We start from the raw sequence: 19,884 nt of genomic DNA, 5'->3' as shown, positions 1-19,884 counted from the left end.
GAATAATCTGCCACATTCCCTCAGCGTGGGCTTCTCTGGGGGTTCCGATGGTGAAGAATCCGCCTGCAGTGCAGAAGACCCGGATTTGATCCCTGGGTTGGGAAGATCTCCAGGAGAAGGAAGTGGCAAACCACCCCAGTATTCTTGCCTGGGAAATCCCACGGACAGAGGAGCCTGGTGGGCTACAGTCCATGGGATCACAAGGAGTCAGGCAGGACTGAGCAGCTCACACTTTCACTTCAGCATATTCTGTTGGTCAGATGTACTTGAAGAAGTCATATTTCTCCGACACTTTTCCAGCTATTTTCTCATGGAATTATATTGGCACACCATCAGAAAATTTCAAAATATTTGTCCAGGTCTGTCTCTAAAACCACAGTGACTTCTGGGGGACATATAAAGGTATATTTGATATATACTCATACAGATTATTAAGGTTAAGTATATGTTAACATTAATGTATCAGATTTTTCAACATATAAAATATTTATATTTTGCCTAACTTTAAAAGTGTAAGTAATATAAGCATTTCTACTGTTCAGCAAGCATTTAATCTTTCATGGCTAAGTCCTCACGTGATAAGGTACACAATCACTTTCTGAGTCTATCCTGTTCCACGAGGATCCTGTCTCTCCCACCTCCGTACTCAGCACATGGACCACGTGTGGTCCAGCACGTGGACCGCAGGGACAAGCTGAGCCTGCCCTCCAGGGCCCCGGCTCCCGCCATCCCCACGGGCCGTGTCGCCCGCAGGGGTAAGAGGGCCGCGTTAGAGGAGCGGCATCAGTGAGACGGGCGGGTGTGAGCTTTCCTCTGTTCTCAAGCGCTCAGGACCGTGAGGTCTGACTCTAAGCCAGCCGAGCATCTCACAGCGTTCACAGGTTGGTCCTCTCCGCTCCCCCTCTTCACCAGCAGGCCGGGTGCCGAGGGAGCTTCCCTATTATCACCCACCGAGGCTGCGGGTCGCCCGCCCAGGGGCCAGCCGGTCACCGCCTTGAGCGGGACGCACCCACCCACGAAGGACGCACCCTCCGCCCCAGGGGAGGCTGGCCCCGGACCCTGCTGGGCTCTGGGCCGTCACCGCCCTTTCTTCAGCGACTCCAGACCCCGCGCTCTCCTCCCCCGGCACACGCTCCAGCTCGAGTCCCACGCTGACCGTGACTGAGGCTCGGAGGAAAAGCACCACCAGCGTCTACGCATCTCCCCGGGGGCGGGGCGGGGACGGGGCCGCGGTTCAAGCCCATCACTCCTTCCACAACTCTGCGTCACGTTCACGGCTCCTCGAGGGTTTGCAATGCTGCCCATTTCTTGGTAATCCCCACATGCTACAAACTATTTTTATTCTGTTTTCTAAAATACAGTATTAACTCCTGTGCCGCTTCACAATGAATTCTCCTCCTTGATTAAACAGTCTTTCCTCTCTTAGAGTGGCAAATATTTCAGGGGTTTCGCTTTCACAAATATTCAGTTTTGTCAACTGTTCACAGATGGAGTTAAAAGATATGGGCCTTCCCCAGTGGCTCAATGGTCAGGTCCCTGCACCCCCACTGCAGTGGGGCTCGGTCTGCTCCCTGGTCAGGAAATTAAGATGCCACATGCCTTATTGTGCAGACAAAAAATAAAGTAAAATAAAACGTGTTAAACAATATAAATATATAGATAGATAGATAGATAGACAGAGGGGGGAGGGGAGAGAGAGAGAGAGAGAGAGAGAGAGAGTTCTACTATTTCAACTCATTACAGTTACATTATAGGAACAACTATTAATACAACACTCTGAAATGAAGATGAGAAAATGAAGGTATCATTTTAAAAGTGGATTATGAAGCAATCTGCAAATCCTATTTATACTTAAGATAAAATATTTTATAATTCAAATTGTATATATTGTAGAAGGCTGGATGAGAGGCGAAAACTTGGATGTTACTCATAAAATCTGGTCAGTAATTAGAGAGGAAAGTTCAGCTTTAACTCTACCCGTTTCTACTTGTCATCTGTGGTTAAATCTGAGTACAAGTGATCTTTACAGGTTGTCAAAAAACATTGCTTATTTTAACTCAAGGGGGAAAAAAACGCTAAAAACAAAAAACCCTGAAGCAAGCTTGATATGCCTATGCAATGTAAATGGGAAAAGTTATAAAAAAGGTGAATAAAGTGGGTAATACAAGCCACTCTCTTCCTTAACGATGAATATGTCACACTATTTTGTATGGTCCACGTTTATGACACTTAAGTCATAAACGCAATTCTATTATTCTGCAAATCATAAGTAATAAAATTAAATTCCCATTTTAGAAAAAATACATGTAATCCAAGAATATGTGCAGAGTTTGATGTCCACCGACACAGAAAAGTTGCATCAACAGACAACAGTGTAACCAGTGAAATGTTTAAACGGGGCAGGGGAGGGGTGGACGAAGAAGACGCAAGTGCTCTCTTTCCTTTCACTCTAACAAACGTGAACCATGTATTTAGAGAGACAAAGACGGTAAGACCGTGTATATGACACTATTACACTTACACCAAGGCGCTGAGACTATGGTGGTCTTCCCTTCTTTGGAGAAGACTCTGGAGAGTCCTTGGACTGCAAGGAGATTGAAACTGTCCATCCTTAAGGAAATCAACCCTGAATATTCACTGGAAGGACTGATGCTGAAGCTGAAACTCCAATACTTTGGCCACCTGATGTGAAGAACTGACTCACTGGAAAAGACCCTGATGCTGGGAAAGACTGAAGGCAGGAGAAGGGGATGACAGAGGATGAGGTGGTTGGATGGCATCACCCACTCAATGAAGATGAGTCTGAACAAGCTCTGGGAGTTTGCGTGACGGACAGTGAGGCCTGGCGTGCTACGGTTCATGGGGTCGCAAAGAGTCAGACACGACTGAACGACTGAACTGAACTGAACTGATATTCTTGGGCATTGCATTTTTTTTTAGAGAGTAAGGTCTCTATATAATAATCACAGAGTCATAATATAGTTATCTAGACCAGCAGTGCTCAATAGAAATAGAATGCAAGCCACATATGTAATTTTAAATTTCCCAGTAGTCACATTAAAAAAGTAAATAGCAACAGGAGAAATTAACTTTAACATATTATTTAACTCAATATATGCGAAATGCTACCATTTCAACACGCAATCAATATAAAAAACGACGAATGAAATGCTTCACGTTCTTTTTTGTACAATCTTGGAAATCTCAGTTCAGGCCAGCCACACTTCCAGGGCTCAGTGGCCACGGGTGGCGGGCAACTATTGCACTAAGTCCTTCAGCTCGAAATGGCCCAGACCCTTCACATTCAGAACCTCAAGGCCAGAGGGGAGGAGCCAGCCCTGCTCACCTGGTGTAGTTCTCCTTGTACCCAGAGATGTCGTCGTTGGGAGAGCGCAGTCTTCGCTGAGATGGTGCCTCCAGGTGCCAATAGTTGATGCGGTTCAGGAACATTTTTGCCAGCTCAACGATCGTTTGCCTTTCTTTGGGTGGCAGGTGACTGAATTTGTACTGTACAAAGTTATTCACACCCTTAAAAGGAGGGAAGGCGATTTATTTATGCAGCTCAGCAATCCTGAACGCCCACCCAGTCAGCATCAGTGGTGGTCATTAGCAAAAGAACAGGCAGTTCTCTATTCACAAAAACCTCTTTTTTTACATTAGAAAACAGGAATGCCCAGAGGGAATCATGCCTGGGATCACAGCCTATGAAAAGTGACACAGAAGCTGGGAGCTGCAATTCTCTGCCTGCTGCAATTATGAACCAACGAAGAAAAAACCAAAACAGTGGGCTGAAAAGGTCAAAACCCCCTAAACAATAAAATATGGCTATTTTGCAGAATAACTCTTGCTGTACAATCATAACAGGAGCTCACATATAATGAGACTCTTGGATAAATATGTTTTTACATTCACAAAATTTTAATCCAAAGTCTGCTAGCAAGGCCTTGCAATGAACTAAACCACGCGCCTGTAAACTCTTCACTGCCATTCTTTCAGTTTTTAGTAAACTTACCCCCCAAAATTCTTACATGTGGAGTAATTTTGATATGAGCTTTTGAAAAAAATCTGTGTATTAATTTAATCTGTCTTCAGAACACTCTCACCTAATTTAACTTTAAATAAAGTAACAATGAAATCTTATTTTGTAGGGTTTGAAGACAACCTTTCTTCTACTAAAAACTGACTGATAAAATACACTTATTTGTATCTCATAGCATGTCTTCTGTAACTACTCTCATCAGGAAACTCAGTCCAGAGTGTCTGATATTTACTTAAGAAATAATGAGAGGCTAAAAAATTGATACTGATGACAGATCCTGACAACACCTAACAGGAAAGGTCTGTACATGTTAACAGAGGCCCCATGTGGATCTCAGCTTCTTTGCAGGAATCAGAATGTGGCAGGAAGCCAACTTCTGGATACAAAATCTCGTTTCTTTTCTGTGCTTTTTGCTTGACTTACAATGTTTTTCACATTGCTCCTGAATTCCCTCACCTCAATAGACTTTTCAACAGTGCCAAACACAGGGACAAAGACTTAATTTTGAAACAGCAACGCCAGGAAAAAGCCCATTTCACGTGTTCTGACGGGCTGCATGTTCCGCTTAATTTGTTTTTCTTTCCCAAACACACAGTGGATTCTGAGCGCCCCCAGCCGAAGAGACAGAAGCTAAATCAGCCACTACACGGAATATTCCCTTCTGATCCAGAGGGCTTGAAACGACTCCTACAGACTTGAACATCTCTAAGCCAGCTATGACGATGAAGATGAGGTTTGTTCAGCCTTAAAGCAATTTTAAAAGGGGGGCTTCTCTTATTTTTTTACCTGTTCAATACTAGGTTTTTCAAAAGGGGGCTTCTTCTCCAAAGAACCTTCAACCACAGGTTTTCCTCTTTGTAAAATAGACTTCCTCAAGAGCTGTAAGAAATCAAAAAATCAGTGTCTCTCTCTCTCTCTCTCTCTCACACACACACACACACACACACACACCCCTGGCGTCTCCAAGCTTACAATCTTGTTGGGGAGAAAAGGGCCACATAATGGAGCTGGGCCAGGTCATATCGTGCTGTTTCCCACATACAAAAGGAAGAGAAAGAAACAATTCACGATGTCAGCAGAAACATTCCAAATAAGTCGCAAAGGCAGTAAGTGCTGTCTAAGCTCAGAGCTGAGAGCTCAGAAATCTGGGACTGAGGGAAGGCATCACAGCCGAGAAAGGTTGTACTGAGTGTGGAAGGGAGGACAGGTGTGGAACACAGCCAGATGGAACGGCGTCTGAGGGGTGACGGCAGCCTCGAGGAGCTCGAGAGTCCCGGCCCGTGAGGCTGCCCCAGCAGGTGGTCAGAGGGCCCCCGAGATCGTGGAGCTGTTTTCTTCATAAGGCGTTTAATCAACGAAGATGCAAATCAAGAGTAATGCATGAGAGAACCCAATTTACCCTTCATTTTAAAATCTTCCTCTGAGACACGTAAGCTTAGGCTTTTCTCTAAAACACTCCGTGTCACACTTAGAGAGCCTTTGGAAGGGAAGTCACCATATTCCATTTATCTTAATTACGTTGCTGTTGTCTCCAAGTCACGTCTGACTCTTTGCAACCCCACGGATGGCAGCACACCACGCTTGCCTGTCCTGAGATCTCCCAGAGTCTGCTCAAATTCATGTCCACTGAGTTAGTAACGCCATCCAGTTACAGGCCAGTGAATTCTCACATCAACAGACAGGAGACCACCAGGGAGCCCCACGCCCCGTCCTGACCTCACACTCCACTCCACACGCCAGGAGGCCCCCGCGGCACCCCAGAACCTCTCCTGCTCACCCCCTCACCACCCCGCTACTGGCTTCCGCTGACCCCGAGGCCTGGAGCACCTTCTGCACATGCCCCTGGGCCACGCAGGGGTGCTCACGTCCTGGGGCGCCTGCTCTAAACCCTGAGAAGGCCGAGGCCTGCTCATAGGCAGGAGCCGAGTGCAGCGGCCGCGTGTCACAGGTGCGGTCCCGGCCCCGAGGGGCTGCCGCGGGCTCCTGCGGGCGCTGCACATGGTCGCGGCCTTGCTCCCACTCTCCTTCCATGAGCAGAGTGCAGGCCAAGGGTCCTGGCATCGCCGAGCCCACAGAACAAAACGCCGCTCTGAATCCCGGCCACGAGAACCCCAGCTTCTCAAAGAGCAAACGCCAGAGGGAGAAAGACCCCAGAGCCAGTCATCAAGGCCCAACCTGGAAACTCGCCTGGGGCGGGCCTTCGCCGCCTGGGGCTGAACTTCTTCACCTCCCACCTCTGCGCGAGCCTTCCATAACCCTTCCCACAAGCCAGTTATGCCATACATGCACTCACTCGGTTTTCACGCACCCACGTACTATGTACTTATTACACATTTACTTACATCTTTCCCTCCTTTCTCTATTGGTTGCTTTTTCAACAGAAACAAAACATGGCAAACTTTCTCCCAGGAGGTAGTGGAAACAGATGATGCCGCCCGAGGTGGAAGGTCACCCTGTGTTCCCCCCGGGCTGGGTCTGACAAAGACCTCAGCTCTTCTAGAGGTGCCGTATCAATTACTCACACTGAGCATTTGCTGATCCTTTCAGGGTATCATACATGCCATCTTTACAAAAATAAGTGTACCATAATGATAAGTTGTTATATGTTTCTAAGGATATCCAAAGACTGATCATCACATTTAGATACAAATAATTCGGGCTGTCTACTTTTTTTTCCCCAGTTAAAATCATTTGGAAAACTGACCCATCAGGGGTTTCAATTTGGAGGCAGATGGATGAATAGGGGAGATGCTGAGTCTTGGCTTCCTTGTCTTAAAACAGGACGGAGCTGGGATTAAACAGGCAAATATTGAACATAAAACGTCAGCAGCAGCAGCGACACTGGCCCCCTTACTTGCCAAGCACCTCTGCAGCTCTGCCTGAACCATCTCATGAACCCTCCTCACAGCCTTTTGAGGGAAATGCTATCGTATCATGGTCTACACTTTTCATCTTTTTTTAAAGCATTTTGCCCTGGGGTACAGCTGATTAACAATGTTGTGGCAGTTTCGGGTGACCAGTGAAGGACTCAGCCACACACGCATCTTGGTCTACACTTTACAGATGAGGAGACAGCACGACCTGGCCGAGGTCGCGTCACTAAGGGATGCAGCCAGGCCTGGAAGCAGCCAGCCGTGCTCCGGCACCACGCCGACGGGCTCCAGGGCGAAATCAGCTTCAGAAAGCAGCTTTTCAGAGTTCATTTTCAACATCTAGGGCAAAAGTTTCCAAAATGCACTAAAATCTGTAACTGCAGTTTAACTTAGAGAGGTAGGGGACACAGGAACTGCTTTTCCAAAGCTAGAAAGAAATGGATGATTTTTTACACACTTGCCCAGCGAGTAACTCTGGGGGAGGGGAGGGGAGGAAGCTTAATATCTTGGGTTTTGTTCTCAGGAGCAAATATACGTGCACTGGAAAAGATGAGAGAGGGGAAAAAAGGCAGAGCAGTATTTTCTGCCTCTTCGGTGGTTCTAAACAGAAGTGGGCGGAGGTCAGCAGGACGGGAACCTTCCCCTCCAGCAGGGCTCTGGGGAACCACCCACTAGGGAGCTGAGTTCCAAGACAAATAATAGTTGCAGCCATGCAGACGTTGTTTTTCTCCAACTAAGAGCTTTTTCCAAAAACGCTCTAAACAGCATGAAGCAGGTGGGGTTTGGTCAAGATGACTCAGGCCCACGGTCATGTCAACAAGCAGTCACCTGGAGGAGTCTGGTGCCTGCTAACAGCTGTGCTCTCTCTCCCACCCCCTCCCCCCATTACTTACCTTTTCGGTGTTAAAATCCCCACAAGATTCCAATGTTTAAAAATATAATCGCCTTTCCCACTCTTTCCCCTATCGACCCCAAATATTCCCAGTACTACATTCAAAGACAAAAGTTACCAGAAGAAGCAAAGGAACAATTATGTGTCAGGTAAATTCAGGCACTCCCTGCCCCAGCCCAAAGCGACAGGACCTGGGTCGCAAACCTGCCCTGAGATTCCTGGCTGCCAGAGCAAACCAGGAAACTCCTGGTCACAGGAAATGAAGCCAGCCTGGCGAGGAGATACAAACGCCTCCTGGGTGTCAGCTCCCATGAAGGGTTCGGGTTTGTTTTTAAGGTCCTTGTAAGGGCTACACCATACAGCATAGTCTACAGAGCCCGAAATGGTCGGTTTGGGATTTTAAAATTATTCCTTCTGTCAGCCACCTTTGCGAATCTACTTTTTGGTGGCCTGAATTTCTTCTGTTTCCCCGCCCCCCAACCATTTCCCTCCCCCTGTCAGTGCAAACCAACCCACATCTACGGAAACAAGACTGGGACCCTCTGGAGCTGAGGCCACTCCCCGAGGAGGCAGGGGGCGGGGAGCGGGGAGCCACCGACCTCGGCCCTCGCTCCTGCACTTAGGACGCCGAGTCCAGCCACCATCCAGCCAGGCCTCCTGCCTCCCCGCCGCTGGGACCCCCGCACTGGGCTGGGGGCTTCACGCCCACCGTGGGTCTTGATGCTCTGTGAGCACACGCACCCCGCCCCCCGACGCTGGGCTGGCCTGGGGGCTTCACGTCCACGGTGGAGTCTCGATGCTGTGTGACCACACGCGACCCCCACGCTGGGCTGGGCTGGGGGCTTCACGCCCACCGTGGGGTCTCCATGCTGTGTGACCACACACGCCCCCCACGCTGGGCTGGGCTGGGGGCTTCACGCCCACCGGGGGATCTGACACCATGTGACCGCGCCCCGCCCAGAAGGCGCCTCCGCAGCCCTTTGCAGGGGCGGCCCCTGGCCCCCGCTCGTCTCTGGCAGCTGTCAGCTCCTCTTCCCTGGCTGGCTTGGGCAGTCAGTGCCACGCCTCCCTGGCCCTAGGCCCCGCCCGCCAGCGCCCTCCCACGCGGCGCGCACTCACTCTGCCGGCTCGGGCCGCAGGCTCACCACACGCTCACCACCACAGGCCGCCTACTGCCGACCTGCTGACTGTCCCTGCCTCTCCTACTGAAACCTAAACTCCACGAAGGCAAGGACTTCGCTGCCCAGGGACCCAGGCTTCACGCCCACAAGAGCACCCGACAGAGAAGGCCTTGTCAGATGGGCAGACAGACGGTTGGACACATGCTTGGATGGACGGATGGACAAATGGACGGACGGATGAACAGAGGGGCGATGGGAAGAAATCCGTGAGCATAAAGATACCCGACTTGGCCGACACATAGGAGGCACTCAGGGAGAGGGGTGCGCTCCAAGCACGGTGCCCACAGCGGAGTCCCCCTGGGGAAACGCGCCTCCGCGGACCCAGGGCCAGCTGCCCGTGACCTGCTGCATCTGGACGGACAAAGGGAAAGCAAGCCTTTCCAGACGTGGGCGTCTCACCTTGAACAGGTAGAAATAAACCTGCTTGGTGTCGGCATCTTCTTCCCTGTGGACACAGGTAAAGAGGTACTCCACATCCAGCACGATCCCCAGCAGTCTGTTCATCTCCTCCTCGGACACGTTCTCCAGGTGCGACACGTGAGCCGCTGCAGACAGAAGGAGCAGTGGGAGTGAGCACGGCGCGCCCCTCCTTACGGCCAGGCTTCTCCGCCTGTGGGGTCGAGTCCCCACCCAGGGCCAAACCCACGCCCCTGCACTGCGAGCATGGCGTCTCAGCCACCGGCCTGGCAGGGAAGCCCCAGTCTGGAACATTCTCTCCCAGGAACCTTCTGGAATACCAGTACATCAGATTGCACTGTAAATAGAGGAACTTTCTCAACTGCTGTAAGACTGAAGTCTGCTCACAAAACTGACTTACATTAAATTCTGCCATGTCCCTCTAGAAGCCAACTCTCGTCAGGCCAAGAGGACCCTGTGGCCCTGGAGCCTGGATCCAGGATCTGAGGACCGTGGGTTCAGAGGGTGCAGAAACAAAACTCCTAAGGGTTTAGATCTAAGTCCTGCGAACAGTTCTGGTGGCCAAGAACGCCACATCTCAGGAAAGACGGGGAAAGTGTCAGTGAAATCTGAATGAAGCCCTGTCCCTCAGCCCTGAGAACACTGAGAGCTCCCTGTCTATACAGCGAGACCCTAAGGCCAAACTGCGCTCGAGTCAGCATCCTCCAAGGTCGCGCCCCAAACCGCCTTCCCTGCCTCTTTCTGTGGCCTCACTATCGTTACATGAACTATCCACATCGTCCCCCCTCCCACGCCCCGGTCCTCTCTTCTACCCAAATCCAGTCCACTTCTCGAGGTGAACACATTTTATCCTCAAAACACCTCATGAGGTAGGTCTGAGTGACCCCGTGCTACAGCTGAGAAAACAGGCTGAAACGGAACGCTGTTTCCTCCAGTGTCAGCCCGCGAGGCAGAGACAGGGTCTGAAGGCAGAGCAGCTCTGACTCCAATCCTGAAGCACGCACACATGTGCTTTCTGGATAATTAGCTGATTCGCTTCAAGTCCTCATCACTCCTAAGGGTCTCTGGAGGTCTCTCAAGATCTCGAGGGTCTCCGGGGGCCGCAAGGGTCTCTCAGGGTCGCGAGGGTCACCGGGGGTCGCGAGGGTCACCGGGGTCACGAGGGTCACCGGGGGTCGCGAGGGTCTCCAGGGACCGCGAGGGTCACCGGGGGCCACGAGGGTCTCCGGGGGTCGCGAGGGTCTCTCGGGGGCCGCGAGGGTCTCCGGAGGTAAGCCGACTGACAGCCCACCAGGGCTCTCAGTCTGTGTCTCCAGGAACCGTCGCTACACTGGCTGACAGACAGCAGCCCTGCAGGAGTGATCCTTTGAGGTGGAGCTCTTGGTGTGCTGGCTGAAAATCCTTGGACCTAGAAGTGCTTGAGATGACTTCTACAGAAAGTCTCAACTATGGAGAGCAGAGGTAGGCCTTTCCTTGCCTTTTTCAAGGGCATGCTAAGTTGCGACCCTATGGACTGTAGCCCACTGGGCTCCTCAGTCCATGGATTCTCCAGGAAAGAACACGGAGTGGGGCTGCCCTGCCCTCCTCGGGGGCATCTTCCCAGCCCAGGGGTCAAACCTGCACCCCAAGCTTCCTGTGTTGACAGGCAGCACCACCTCCTGCACATCGTGAAGCGCAGGCTAGATGGAAATTTAAATGCTTAGGACAGGAGACCTGAGGAGGTCTGCCTGCTTCTGACTCTGCCCAGAAGGGAATCCGTAACCTCTCCTTCGGCTCTGTGTGACCCAGGGTGCAGAGAACCAGAGCTGGCGATGCCGGAACACGGAGACCGAGCAGCAGGCTCCCAGAGGGCGGAGGGCGAGGCTCTGCTGGACACGGGGCGACTCTCACAGCCAAAGAGGAGACGGTCGGGATCCTCCTCCGGACAGAAGGGAGGGGCAGCTCAGGGGTGGGGCTACGCGGAGGCAGAAAGATGACGGTGCACGGAAAGGGTTAGACTTCTAGAATGAATAATGGGTAGAGGTGGAGGGGGGCGCAGACCACCCACCAGAGAAGAAACAAAGCTGCTCTGGACAAGCTGCCAAGAAAGAGAAGCTTCCCCACAGTGAGAAAGCGGAGAGCCTACCACTGGCCTCAGTACTTAGTAGCCTGGAGGGTTAATTCTGACTGCAGGCTAAGACTTGAACTCCTGTCTTTTTGTTATAATCGTACATAACGGCCTGCCTCTGAGAACCCTGCCCCTCTGCCTCTGTTAAACTAAAGAGCTCCAGTTTCGCTCACAGGGAGGTACCGTGAGCCTGCCCACCTGGGAATGACCCCCTGCCCCTCTGCCTCTCTCAAACTAAAGAGCTCCAGTTTCGCTCACAGGGAGGTACCATGAACCTGCCCACCAGTGAATGACCCGAAAGAAAGGAACGCATCCTCCTGCCTGGGGCTTGCAAGAATTAAATGGTCTCTGTACTGTGTTTCCTTACCCCTCCATCTCTGATCCATAAATTTATATGGATCCATATCCATCAAAATCCATAAATGGGTATTTTGAGACGCTAGTCTGCTCTCCTCCAGCTCAGCCAACTTCCCTAATAAAAGGAGTCCTCGCCTCAAGGCCTCATCTCTGGGGCTCACTGGCCGACTGTGCAGGGCGCAGGGCGCGCACGGGCCCTGGTAACGCTCTCAGGCTCTCCAGCTATGGGCCCCTCTCACCAATGCCCCTTGCAGTCTCTGAGTACCCTACACTCAGCTTTCTCTCTCACCAAATCCACATCAGCAGCTAAACCCCATGCCAACCCAATCATCCCCGCACCCCTCATCACCTCCCCACCCCAACAACCAGGGCACCACCACCGTCCCCACACACTTGACCTCGGACTTAAGAGTCCTTGAGGTCACCCTCCGAATGGCGGCCCCTCCAGCCAAGGAACCTGGCACTTACTGCCTCACTGCCCTTCCATGGCACAGTGCCCACACCAGACACAGCTGGGCACCCCCACACTCTTCCCCACTCCCACCTCTGATCACAGGGACCTCGAGCCTTCCCCCAGGGTGCTCTGTCGCCATGGGAGGGAGGGAGACCGTCTCCATCAGACCCACATCTACTGAGTCCAGAGATGGCCCCTTGGGGGCTGATGGGCAGGATTAGGGACTTCCCAGAATGACTGGTGAAGAGCTCACCCACCAGTGCAGGAGACGTTACGTAGCACGATCCCTGTGCTCTTGCCTGGACAACCCCATGGACAGAGGAGCCTGGTGGGCCACAAAGAGTCGGACACGACTGAGCGACTGGGCCTGCACACCTGCACAAGCAAACTGGACAGATGCACCAGGGAGCCCAGAGTCAGCCGCACACCATGCAAAACCCGGATGCACGTCACTCTAACTGAAAAGCCAAATACTTACTGAACTCATGTGTAACCAAAGACTCACTCACTGCTGAAGAAAAAAACACTTAATCTTTTCCAAAGAAACCTTTTGACGCAAAGAAGTTCACTTTAAGGAGCCAGAAGTGTATTTTCTTGAAGAGATGCGCCTCTATACTACACCGCACAAGCCTACAACAGGTGATTCGGCCACAGACCTCATAATAGAGTCAATGCTATTTAAAGTTTTGATAGACGCCCCCTAATTTATCCTCCCAGCAAGGTCCGCCCCAGTCCACCACAGGAGCGCTGAGACAGAGCCCTTGCCCCACACGGGCCAACAGTGGAGCGTCTGCTCGTTCAGCCTTCTGAAAGCCAGCCCGAGCCCCCGCTGCTGTGATCTGCGCTCACTGGATGCCCTGGATGGTTTCCCCTGTCCCTGGACACTTGCGTTTGTTCTTTTGTGTGCTACGTATTCAGGTCCTCTGCCTGCTTTTCTAGGATGTGGGTCTTTTTCTGTCTGTCCTCCCAGATTGGCTGGGGTTTTTGTTTGTTGGCTTGTGGTTATGCAGGAATTTTACATTTTTCAGAAAAGTCAGATTCATGTCTGGCCTTTCTTCAAGGTCTTGCTTGCAAAGGTCTTTCCCGTAGAATCAAAAGATGACAAAAATGCATTTTCTCCCAGCTTTTAACAGGTTTAGTCTTAAAATTGAAAACATTCCTCCACCAAAACATCAATATCATAAAAGACAAAAAGCGGGAGGGTGGTGGGGAGGAGGAGCCGTCCACGTCAGAGCAGACGGGAGAGGCGTGCAGGGACACTGACCTACAACATGTGGCCTTTGTCCCCTTTCTTAGCAAACTGCTCCTAAACTCCTGGACTTGCACGAGTGACGGCAACAACAGAGGTGAACGAGTGTCTGCTGTTATTCATAAAGACCGTTCCCGCCGCACCTGATTCTGCGAGTAGCTTTTGCACAGAAGCACAGAGAGGAGAGGGTTGGAACCCCCACCTCGGGAAGGGAGAGGCTCTGGAGGCTGAGCTAATCACCACCGTGCTCCCCACGCTGCTCCGGCTTCTCCTCCGTCGCTGTTCCTGACTTGCATCCTTTTATGAAAAAAACGGGAATCTAGTGCCTGCTTTCCTGGGCTCTGTGAGCCACTCTGCAAAGTGATCAAAGCCCGGGAGTAGGAGCCTTCAGTTTACAGCTGGCCAGCAGGAAAGATGGGCGATACCTGAACTCGGGATCAGCATCTGAAGGGGGTGCAGACCCCGGACCTTACGGGGCCTGCGCTGATCACAGGCAGGTAGAACTGGAATTAAGCCACCAGACGCCCCGCTGGGCTTTGCGGGAGGGCTGAGCAGAAAATCCTGTGCATCTGCTGTCAGAAGCTTCTGGAAGTGCTGAGGAGAGGAGACTTTCTGTCTGACCTTCACGTGACAACTAAATACGGATGTGATCCTAGCCTGCTGGGTGCTTAATGGAGAGGAAAAAAAGCTCTAAAAGACATTTTTGGGTCAACTCTAAAATTAGAAAACAAGTAAGCACTGGATTAAGTATTACATAAATGCTAATATTTACTGAAGTTGGTAACTAAACTGAGCTTATGTGAAAGAGTGTTCGGGAATCCCCTGGCAGTCCAGAGGTTGGGGGGGGAGGGGCTGGCAATGAGGATCCTGCAAGCAGCACAGCATAGGCAAAAAAGCAACAAAAAAACCTTTATAAGAAAGACTGTCCTGATTTTTAGAAAATGTATACTTAAGTATTTCAAGAGGAAAAAGCCATGATGTAAATGCATCTTATTCTCACGTGATCCAGGAAAAAGTATGATACACACACACACACACACACACACACAAACTCATGTGTGATATGTGACTGTGGGCGTGTCCACACACATATGAGACACGGGGCCAAGCACGCAGGGCAGACTATGACCAACAGGCCCATCTGGGCAGAAGGCACACGGGACGCTCCTTGCTGCAATGCTCACCACTTTCCCGTAAGTTTGAAAACACTTCCAAATAAAAGTTTTTCTAAAAAAATCTTTCTTCCACCTGGAATTTGATAACCAAACATAAAGGACCCTGCCTTCATTTCAAACCATCGTCCAAGATCCTGGTACAAAGCATCCACATGGTCACCCAAGAATGGGCACCCCAGCTTGGGGCGGGTTCACTCCCTGCAGTGGTGCGCCCGCAGCGCCCACCGCGCGGAGGCCGGAGGCGCATCTGGGACGGCAGGCTGACCACCGTGCGTCTCCCGGCGGGCCGCCACCGCGCAGTAGGTCAGGCCGCAGACGCCAGGGGGCCACAGCCACCCGCTAGGGACCCCAGCGCTGCGCCTCGCCGGAACCCTGACCTTCGCGCCTGCAGCCGCGGCCCCCAGTCAGCGCCTCCGCTTCCTGGGGCAGCCCGGTCCCAGGCCCTGCGGCGGGGCCAGAGCACGGGCTCGCTCCTCTGGACGGGAGAGAAAGCCAGCGGCACGGCATCTGGGGGATGCGCAAGCTGCTCAAGTACACATTCGGTTGGTGGAAATCTGAGGTCAAGGCTGGAAGAGATCAAATGAAGTCCTTCAATGACAGATTCCGACCACGCGCAGAAGGCTCGTAATTTAAAAGTAGTTTCCTGTAACGGAAAAGAATCCGCAATACTATAGAGACGGATGGATGGGTGGGTAGGCAGCTAGAAGGACAACCGATCACTCTCCTGCACGCCAAAAACTAGCACGACGTGGTACGCCTTCATGGTGAGATGCCTCAGTAAAAAAAAATAAATCAAAGAGTCTGAAGGATAAAAGTGGTCTCATCTTCAGTAACCTCACATCTGGAAGGGAGAAAAAGGGTCATTTAAGAGTAAGAACCCTCTAGAGAGCTCAGGCAAAGGACTATGTGAACCATGTCTGTGGGTGGGTGTGTGTCTGTGTGTGTCAGGCGTTGCGAACCCACAGACTGTAGCCTGTCAGGCTCCTCTGCCCATGGAATTCTCCAGGGAAGACTACTGGAGTGGCTTGCTATTCCCTGCTCTGAGGGATTTTCCTGACCCAGGGATCAAATTCGTTACCAGCTGAGCAGGGAAGCCCAAGAACCACATTTAACCACATATAAATATTCTAGCAACCACTTTAGCATTTTTTAACAATAGGTGTTCAAGAAATATTTTAATTAAAAAAAATCTGGCCGAACCACAGTCTGCAGGACCTTTGCTCCCCAGCCAGCGGCTAGACTCCTGCCCCTGCGGTGGGAGCAGCAGTCCCGCCTCTGGACCACCAGGGAGCCCCAGGAGCCACATTTGTAACCGTGAAAAGAAACAGGGGAGGCCAACACACTGCATCTAACCTGCTGCTGCTGCTGAGTTGCTTCAGACCTGTGCGACTCTGTGCGACCCCAAAGACGGCAGCCCACCAGGCTCCCCCGTCCCTGGGATTCTCCAGGCAAGAACACTGGAGTGGGCTGCCATTTCCTTCTCCAATGCGTGAAAGTGAAAAGTGAAAGGGAAGTCGCTCAGTCGTGTCCGACTCTTCGCGACCCCATGGACTGCAGCCTACCAGGCTCCTCCTTCCATGGGGATACCAAATTATTTAGATGCACACTCAACATTAAAATATATCACATTCTTTTCTCACATTAAGTCTTCAGGACTGGTCTGCATTGTCCACGGGCAGCACATTTCAACTGGAACAGCCACGTTTCAAGTCTGGTCATCAGTCACACGTGGCTGGCAGCTACCACTCTGCACAGAACAGGTACCAATCATGAACCATGAAAATCCCTCTGTGAATAAACACCACCAACCATCTTTTTAGTGACCCCGAATGCAATGGATATTTTAGCTAGGAAGAAACAAATCCAGTGATGACCAAGGAACTAAACATACCAGGAACTAGGGGAAAACTCAATCCCCTTCATGTCAGTTCAGTTCAGTCGCTCAGTCGTGTCCGACTCTTTGTGACCCCATGAACCGCAGCACGCCTGGCCTCCCTGTCCATCACCATCTCCCGGAGTTCACTCAGACTCACGTCCATCGAGTCCGTGATGCCATCCAGCCATCTCATCCTCTGTCATCCCCTTCTCCTCTTGGCTCAATCCTTCCCAGCATCAGAGTCTTTTCAGATGGGTCAGCTCTTCACATCAGGTGGCCAAAGTATTGGAGTTTCAGCTTCAACATCAGTCCTTCCAATGAACACCCAGGACTGATCTCCTTTAGGATGGATCTCCTCCCAGTCCAAGGGACTCTCAAGAGTCTTCTCCAGCACCACAGTTCAAAAGCCTCAATTCTTCGGCGCTCAGCTTTCTTTATAGTCCAACTCTCACATCCATACATGACCACTGGAAAAACCATAGCCTTGACTAGACGGACCTTTGTTGGCAAAGTAATGTCTCTGCTTTTTAATATGCTGTCTAGGTTGGTCGTAACTTTCCTTCCAAGGAGTAAGCGTCTTTTAATTTCATGGCTGCAATCACCATCTGCAGTGATTTTGAGTCCAGAAATATAAAGTCAGCCACTGTTTCCCATCTATTTGCCATGAAGTGATGGGACAGGATGCCATGATCTTAGTTTTCTGAATGTTGAGCTTTAAGCCAACTTTTCCACTCTCCTCTTTCACTTTCATCAAGAGGCTCTTTAGTTCTTCTTCATTTTCTGCCATAAGGGTGGTGTCATCTGCATATATGAAGTTATTGTGATTTCTCCCAGCAATCTTGATTCCAGCTTGTGCTTCCTCCAGCCCAGCATTTCTCATGATGTACTCTGCATAGAAGTTAAATAAGCAGGGTGACAATATACAGCCTTGATGTACTCCTTTTCCTATTTGGAACCAGTCTGTTGTTCCATGTCCAGTTCTAACTGTTGCTTCCTGACCTGCATACAGGCTTCTCAAGAGGCAGGTCAGGTGGTCTGGTATTCCCATCTCCTTCAGAATTTTCCACAGTTTATTGTGATCCACACAGTCAAAGGCTTTGGCATAGTCAATAAATCAGAAATTGATGTTTTTCTGGAACGCTCTTGCTTTTTCAATGATCCAGCGGATGTTGGCAATTTGATCTCTGGTTCCTCTGCCTTTTCTAAAATCAGCTTGAACATCTGGAAGTTCACGGCTCAGGTATTGCTGAAGCCTGGCTGGGAGAATTTTGAGCATTACTTTACTGGCATGTGAGATGAGTGCTTGTGTAGTAGTTTGAGCATTCTTTGGCATTGCCTTTCTTTGCGAGTGGAATGAAAACTGACCTTTTCCAGTCCTGTGGCCACTGCTGAGTTTTCCAAGTTTGCCGAAATATTGAGTGCAGCACTTTCACAGCATCATCTTTCAGGATCTGAAATAGTTCAACTGGAATTCCATCACCTCCACTAGCTTTGTTTATTGTGATCCTTCCTAAGGCCCACTTGACTTCACATTCCAGGATGTCTGGCTCTAGGTGAGTGATCACACCATCGTGATTATCTGGGTCATGAAGATCTTTTTTGTACAGTTCTGTGTATTATTGCCACCTCTTCTTAATATCTTCTGCTTGTTAGGTCCATACCATTTCTGTCCTTTATTGAGCCCATCTTTGCATGAAATGTTCCCTTGGTATCTCTTATTTCCTTGAAGAGATCTCTAGTCTTTCCCAGTCTGTTGTTTTCCTCTATTTCTTTGCATTGATCGCTGAGGAAGGCTTTCTTATCTCTCCGTGCTATTCTTTGGAACTCTCCATTCAAATGGGAATATCTTTCCTTTTCTCCTTTGCCTTTAGCGTCTCTTCTTTTCTCAGCTATTTGTAAGGCCTCCTCAGACAACCATTTTGCTTTTTTGCATTTCTTTTTCTAGGGGATGGTCTTGCTTCCTGTCTCCTGTACAGTGTCATGAACCTCCATCCATAGTTCATCAGGCACTCTGTTTATCAGCTCTAGTCCCTGAAATCTATTTCTCACTTCCACTGTATAATCATAAGGGATTTGATTTAGGTCATACCTGAATGGTCTAGTGGTTTTCTCCACTCTCTTCAATCTCAGTGTGAATTTGGCGATAAGGAGCTCATGATCTGAGCCACAGCAGCTCCTGATCTTGTTTTGCCTTCATGTCCGTCCAGCACAGAAAAGCAACAAGGGTTAGAGAACCACAGTTAAACAAGGGGAGCGCTGCTGCAGTACAGCGACAGGGAGGCCTGGATTCTCTGTGCCAACGGCTGGGTCAGCCAGGACGCAGAGGCAAGTCAGGTTCCCCTGCAGGGAAGGACGAAGGGCGAGGCCGGCGCTGTGTGCCTCCACGTGCAAGGCAGAGGGGAGGACGGGCCGGCAGGCGCCTGACCCTCACACAGTCAGCCCAGGGGGCTCCGTCCTGAGAGGAAGAGGCGTCCAGAGGGCTGAAGCAGAAGAACATGCCCGGATTAGACTGCGAGGACACGACTGAGTTCGCACACGCATGCCTGTGTGGGAAGCCAGGTGTGCAAGAGGAGACTCAGCTCCCGGTGCTGCGGCAGGTGTAAGCATAGGACCGGCTGGTGCGAGGGGCGCTCAGAGCAATCCCCCAGGACTTCAGGACCCCGGGGGCTCAGAGAGATCCCCCAGGACTTCAGGACCCCAGGGCGCTGGGAAAGTAATGATATACTAAGTGGGCACAAAATGCTGCCAGCTTTATCCCTGAATCCTGCCACAGACTCACAGCTCCCGACAACTCTGAGGCCATGGAGAAAGAGTACAGAAAACCTGGGGCCCCTCCCCGAGAGGCATTAGCAGACTTGGCCCAGGTGGCTGTGTCCGTGTCTGGCTGGGCCCGCGGGTCCGTCACGCGGCATCTGCCAGGGACACGTGTACACGGGCCCCGGGGGTGACCAGGAGATGGGGGGGCTCGTGATGTGGTGGGAACATAGAGGAGGGCTGGAATCCCCTGTGATTCCAGGCAGGACCCTGTGAGGCTCCCGGGCAGGAGAGCCTTCCTGTGTCCCCATCTCTTGCTTGCAGGAAACAGGTTTCATTCCTCCTCTATGACCTTCCAGATATTCCAAAGAGCCGGTTCAAACAGCTGCTAGTCAGGGAAGGGAGGGGACGCGAGACAAGGGGGGTGCAGTCAGAAAGAAGGCGGCCTTGAGGCAGGGTCCCAGGACCCCTCACACGGTACACAGCAGTGACTCTGAGTGGCTTTCAGCT

The 19,884-nt window shown here is 51.1% G+C and overlaps 1 protein-coding gene across 2 annotated transcripts in view; it reads right to left on the bottom strand.

Moving 5' to 3' along the window:
- Positions 1–19,884, bottom strand: part of KAT2B (lysine acetyltransferase 2B) — a 98,513-nt gene that overhangs the window by 46,041 nt on the left and 32,588 nt on the right. For both annotated transcript variants that reach the window (XR_008199079.1, XM_052636450.1), the window contains exons 3-5: positions 9,385–9,530; positions 4,826–4,918; positions 3,347–3,528 (exon numbers count right to left, since the gene is read on the bottom strand). Coding sequence is in view for 1 of the 2 variants with exons in the window: in XM_052636450.1 (XP_052492410.1) it covers positions 3,347–3,528; positions 4,826–4,918; positions 9,385–9,530 (421 nt within the window). In the remaining variant the exon portion in view is untranslated. The remainder of the gene's footprint in view (positions 1–3,346; positions 3,529–4,825; positions 4,919–9,384; positions 9,531–19,884) is intronic.

Source organism: Budorcas taxicolor, chromosome 1 (genome assembly GCF_023091745.1).
Source record: "Budorcas taxicolor isolate Tak-1 chromosome 1, Takin1.1, whole genome shotgun sequence".
Classification (NCBI taxonomy): domain Eukaryota; kingdom Metazoa; phylum Chordata; class Mammalia; order Artiodactyla; family Bovidae; genus Budorcas; species Budorcas taxicolor.
This window is presented reverse-complemented; position numbering and strand designations above follow the sequence as displayed.